Raw genomic sequence first — 5488 nt, 5'->3', positions numbered from 1 at the left:
GAGCAGTGTGTCACCCCAAGAAAGCCCCCCACCCCCTCATGGGTAATTACTACTGATTTTCTAAATACTTCTTTACTTTTCCTTATAGTTGTATTGCTACACATGCAACCCTAAAAATAAGTCGTTTCAAATGTCTTTGAATTTTATATAAGTTGCATGACTTTGATCACTTGTCTTTTTCATTCGGTACGTGTTCTGAGATTCACCCAAATGCCAATGCTTCTGGCTGTGGCTGACTCACTAGCGTCCCCTGCTCCCAGGGAACAGCGACCCAGCACAGCGCTGCATGAAGACGCTGCAGTCACACGGCCGCGTCCTCGTCCTGGGAGACGTCCGGCGTGTGTCCCATGCCCGTGTTTAGATATTGTAAAGACGGCTGAACATTCCGTACACATCTCCTAGGACACATGTGGATAAGTTTCTTAACAGACATGTCTGGAAGAAGAACTTTTAAATCATACAGTAAAGTAAAATTCTTCTCCAGACACGCCCTGATTGACACTCCGATGTGTAAGATTCCTGTTGCTCCCTGAGGCGGGCAGCACTGCTGCTGTCCGTGTCCCTTGATGGCTGCCACCCTGGCGGGCGTGAGAATGCGCCACGAGTTGGACGCCTTCCTTGCTGTTCTCTCAGTAACCCTAGGGCTTCTCTTTGTCCACTAAATAGTCTTCAAGCTGTTTCTATAGGAAGAACTAATACAGTGATTTCCAGGTGGGGAGAGATTTCTTAAGCGAGACTGACAACAGCAAGAAAGGGCCGTCTTTGAGACTATTCACAATTCAAAGCTTCTCTTCCCCAACAGACACCACAAAGCGAACAGGCAGCCTCGGTCTCCACACGGCTACAGATGAAAAGGAGCATTAGCACACGAAGGGAGCGCTTGAAAAACGGACAATAAAAGTTGTGAATCCGCTTGAAAAACTGGCAAAAGATAGGAACAAGCCCCAAACCTCCACGTGCACGGACACAGAGCACAGAGGGAAGCTGAGACTCTCCGTCACCAACGCGAGGTGAAGTCAAAACCACGCTCGCCGCGGCACGTGATGCAGCCGTTAGAAGGATCACACTAGGTGTAACAATAGCGTCACAGCAAAAAGGAAAAAAAGAATGTGACAAAGTTTAAAAAAATGACTTTATAACTGGGTGACATTTATGCAAAAAAAAATTTAAAACATATAAAAAATTTGTTATATTTTTCCATGGATGCATATTTACATAACTAGACATGGAGAAAAGGGGACCAGGAGCTCTATATCCATGAGCACCCAGTGGGAAAGCGTGGGACTAGAGATGAACACGACAGCAAAGGACAAAGGCCAACAACACAGGCCTTACATCCCAAGGACAGCTGGGGGCAAGAGCGGTCACCCTTGGTCCCCAGAAATCCAAAGAGGGGAGAGGTTCCAAATACGATTCAGGATGCCAGGATTAAGCCACGCAACCGGCATGGTTTAAAACCTGCCTGGATGACAAGGAAACTCACTAGCCTGAAGCAGAGAAATGAGAAGACAGAAAACAAAAGTGAAACTCATCAAACCACTCACTAAGTGAGAAAGAGACTCTCCCTTCATCCCACTGGGGAGATTTCCTGTAACACGCTCAGCACTGTGGATTTGAGGTTCACTTTGGAAGCCAAGAGTTTGGTGATATGCCTGTCTTTGTTATCTTAAAGGCCTCTGAATTCTATCTTCCATCTACAACAACCCATCAGAATTTTTCCTGGGGATATAGATGATTCAGTCTGCTCACTGTCCCATGACCTCTGGTTTCCAGGACGAGAGCGGATCCTGGGGCCACAGGAGGCCCCAGCCCATGGACCGCCCTGATACGGGAACACAGGCGGGACAGAGCGACTGGCCCTGGTGATAGCAGGCCACACGTGGCCTTCACCTGCCCTCTGGGCCCTGACATCAAATATCAGGCCTCCCAGAGGGCCGCAGCTGGAGAGCAGCCCAAGAGCAGGCTGCAGGCTCACTCCCGCGGCCGAAAAATCTAAGTTGAGGCCGACGGGTGCTGGAACTGCCCAGAGTCACCGGGAGTCAGGCTCAGAGCTGGACTTGGTACTCAGAGCTTCTGGTGGCCCGGGCTGTGGCCGGAGGTTTTTCCCAGCCAGGTCCACCAGACTGGCCCCAAGAAAGTAAATACGGTCGTCCCCGTAGGCAAACTCCTGAGGCTGGAGGCACTCTGAAGTGGTCTTGGGCTCTCCTGGTGCCTCTGGGCTAAAATGCACCCAAAGAAACTCACATAGACCATTTGGGGCATTTTCTCTCTTTCGTCACAATCCTTCGATTCCCACAACAGAAAACCAAACTCTCTAACTTAAGTCTATGTCCCCCACCTCCGTCCCCTAAAACCACTTGACATAGCTGTAAAGCTCTTATGCTGCTGACTTCAAGAAAAAAATCCAAATTCAAACACCATCTTTTAATTGAAGCCAACGAACGCACTGCTCTCTTGATCAAGTTTTATGTACACAATTCCCCGGCACCAAAGGAGACAAAACCAAAGAGAAAAGGAGACCATTTCGCTTTTTATTTAACTGCCAATATGTTATACAATCAAGTACATACACCCTCTGGGGACCTTCGTCTCTCTTTTATCACCCCCAGGAGGGTGGGGGAGCGGGCGGTGGCTGGAGAGGCCACACACACCGTCCCTGAGCTGGGCCGACACCGCTGGTCTCTGCCGAGCCTTCTGGTCCCAGGCCAGCAAACAAAATCCTCTCTTAAATAAATGAATAGGAAAGATGCTTCCCCAAAGGGCTTCCACTCTGAATGAACAGCGGACTCAGCAGAAGAGAGAGGAGGACAAGTGCAACCTGAGCTCCACCAGCGCTTTACCAAAAAGGGGGCAAAGAGGAGCAAAAGCACCCTCCACTGTGCAATACAAACACGCCTCCCCTCAAAGGGCACGCAGGGTTTAGCCCTGCGGCGGCTGTGGGAACAGTGGGCAATGGCTTCCAGACCCCTCCCCTTCCCACTCCCCCCGGCCTCCCCTACGCAGTGTGGAGCCAGCATCATTTTCCACATGAAGTCAGCACACGGCGCCAGGGACAGAGCAGGACTAGGTGGGCCTCTGGGAATCAGTTAAGGGATCTTTTCTAAATTTATTTCTGTAAACTAGTATTAAAATGAGATCGTATCCTTCCTGCCCATTTCCCACCCCAAAAAATTTAGGCCCACAATACATGGCTAAGGGAAGGGCGCCGGCTGGGAAAAGGCCCTCACCTACGTGAACTCCTGTCCCTAAGCTGTCAAAGCGACTCCAAGTTGCTGACAGGACGGGAGTGCAGTGTTGATGTGAATCTATGGAATGAGGGAGAGGAGACGGGAGTCACACAGGCCTGGTGTAACAAAAGCCTGTTCCTGGGAAAAGAGGTTCCGACATGTGTCAGTAGCAGCAGCTAGCTGGAAGTGCAAGAGGAGGGTGAGGTACAGGAAGAAGAGGTGGTTAGCCCGGCAGCCAGGGGGGGTGGGGAAGGACCTGGTCTAAGTGCTCAGGAGGTAAAAACCATCTTTGAGGAAGGACCCCTAAAGCGCTGTGCAAAAGAGGAAAAGTTTCAGGCTCTGGATGTGTATCTGAGACACTGAAAGAAAGATCAGTGAGCTTGAGAACCAAAGCAGTTAGAAATGAGAGCAGGGTTAAAAAATCTCACTGTTAGATGCTAGCGGTGAGGGGCCCCCCGCTCCCCAGAGCTGGTCTAGGTCCTGAGAGGGAGAGCCGAGTACCAGTGAGGAGCAGGCTTGGAGTTCTGAGTGAGTGTGTGTGCACGTGTGTGAGTGTGTTCTCTGGTAGACTTAGAAGGAAGAAAATTAAGGGGCAGGGAAGACGGGAGGGAGTGAGGGTCCCCGAGTTCAGGGGCTCTGTGGGGAAGGCAGCGAGGCCCCCAGGAGCAGAGCCCCAGGACAGGACAGCAGGATGGGCTGGCCCTGTAGGGACAGCTGTGGGGAGGAAACTCGACTTGGCCCTTCACACCCAGGGCGTATGTGTGCACGTGTGTGGGGCGCCTGTTCTCCAGAGCCTGAGCTGGGGTGGACAGTGGTGACCGGTTTGCAAAGGATGAGGGGTGAGTTCCCGGGCCCCTGCTGAGGTGGGGAGGAAGGGCCCTTTACTGGGGCCGTGTGGGTCAGAGCTCACCCCTATCTATACCCGTGCTCGGATCCAGGGGTCTGGCGGAGGTTCCAGGACAGCATAGGGCAGTAGTAGGACGGATCCCCACCCCCCACCGTGTGGGAAGGAGCTTAGTGGACAGCAGGCAGGTGAGGAGGGGGCAGGGGCGCCCCACCCGGCCCGGTGCCAGGACCAGGGCCACACCATCCTGGCCTCGGAGACTGCCCGGCTGTGCTGAAAGCAAGTGTTTGAACCTAGGTTTTCAATGACGTGCCAGCTGTGCTGTGAGGGGCTCTGGGCTGAGCTGGGAGAGTCGAGCACGTCCCCGACTCGCGCGCACTACGTATATCCAAACGGTGTCAGGAACCCCGGGTCCCACATCTGGAACAGGGGAAGGTGAGGTGCTCTGCACCAGGCCTTCGGTTTGGGCAGGAGAGCCCTCGGCCCCGCCACCCGGGCTGCGAGCCGGCTCCGCGGCGTACCTGGTCGCCGGCACCCAAGCAGTAGTAGTCGTGCGTCACCAACTCCCAGTGCAGGAAGCAGACCAGCGCGTCCTGCGCACAGGTGATGGCCGGCGCCGCCGACGCGAACAGCACCTCCAAGCCCGCCATGCGCGCCCCCGGCTTCTGCGGGCAGAGGAAGGAAGAAAAAGTGGGGCGCTGAGCCCACTGGGCACTCGAAGAACTGATGTCTCCGCACCAACACTCAGTGCGTTCCAGCGACTACTCTCCCCGGGGCCAAAATGGAGACGCCCGGCGCTGGGGGAGCGGCCGCCGGAAGTAGCTCTGAACACGGGCGCGGCTACGCGAGAGCGTCCGGGCTGGGAACCTGAGCGCGACGCTTAAAGGTTCCGCAGTGCAGCGGCGCTGCCAGTTGCGGCACGGGGAGGCACCGGGAGGAGGGGCTCCTGGCGCGCGGCCCTTCGAAGCGGGAATCCCGATCTTACCGGGTTGCTAGTAGCACCTGCTTGCAGGGCGTTGCGCCCTCGAGGAAACACCACTTTGTTCTGAGCCGCAGACTCCTCCATCCACAGAATGCGCTGGGCGTATGCTAGTAGGGGAAGGTGGAATCATGAAATATGGCTAAAATACTATATTCATAATAACAGCTGGCTCTTAGTTCTTACGACGTGCCACATTATTCGAAAGGCTTTAGCACTTGTCGTCCTTTGTTTAATCCTCATGACCCAAACTTGTAAGGTTGGTTCTCGATGATAGTCTCATTTCACAGATGGGTAAACAGAAGCACAGGAGGTTAAATTGGACCAAGTGGACACAGGCCGTGAGCGGCCGAGATGGTATTGAAACTTAGCTACCTGGCCCCTCGGATAGCATTTATTACATCCTTATGGTGTGCTAGGTCCTGTGCCAGGGCCTTT

At 53.8% G+C, this 5488-nt stretch overlaps 1 protein-coding gene across 1 annotated transcript in view; it reads right to left on the bottom strand.

The window, feature by feature from the left end:
- The window catches only part of PSMF1 (proteasome inhibitor subunit 1), a 38249-nt gene extending 33364 nt beyond the window's left edge, over positions 1-4885 (bottom strand). The window contains exon 1 of the mRNA XM_066235507.1: positions 4593-4885. Coding sequence (XP_066091604.1) covers positions 4593-4721 — 129 coding nt within the window. The 5' untranslated portion in view covers positions 4722-4885. The remainder of the gene's footprint in view (positions 1-4592) is intronic.
- Positions 4886-5488: the final 603 nt, after the last annotated feature.

The sequence above is a fragment of the Saccopteryx bilineata genome, chromosome 6 (genome assembly GCF_036850765.1).
Source record: "Saccopteryx bilineata isolate mSacBil1 chromosome 6, mSacBil1_pri_phased_curated, whole genome shotgun sequence".
Lineage (NCBI taxonomy): Eukaryota > Metazoa > Chordata > Mammalia > Chiroptera > Emballonuridae > Saccopteryx > Saccopteryx bilineata.
Note: the sequence above shows the minus strand (reverse complement) of the source record. Positions and strands in the feature narration are given on the sequence as shown.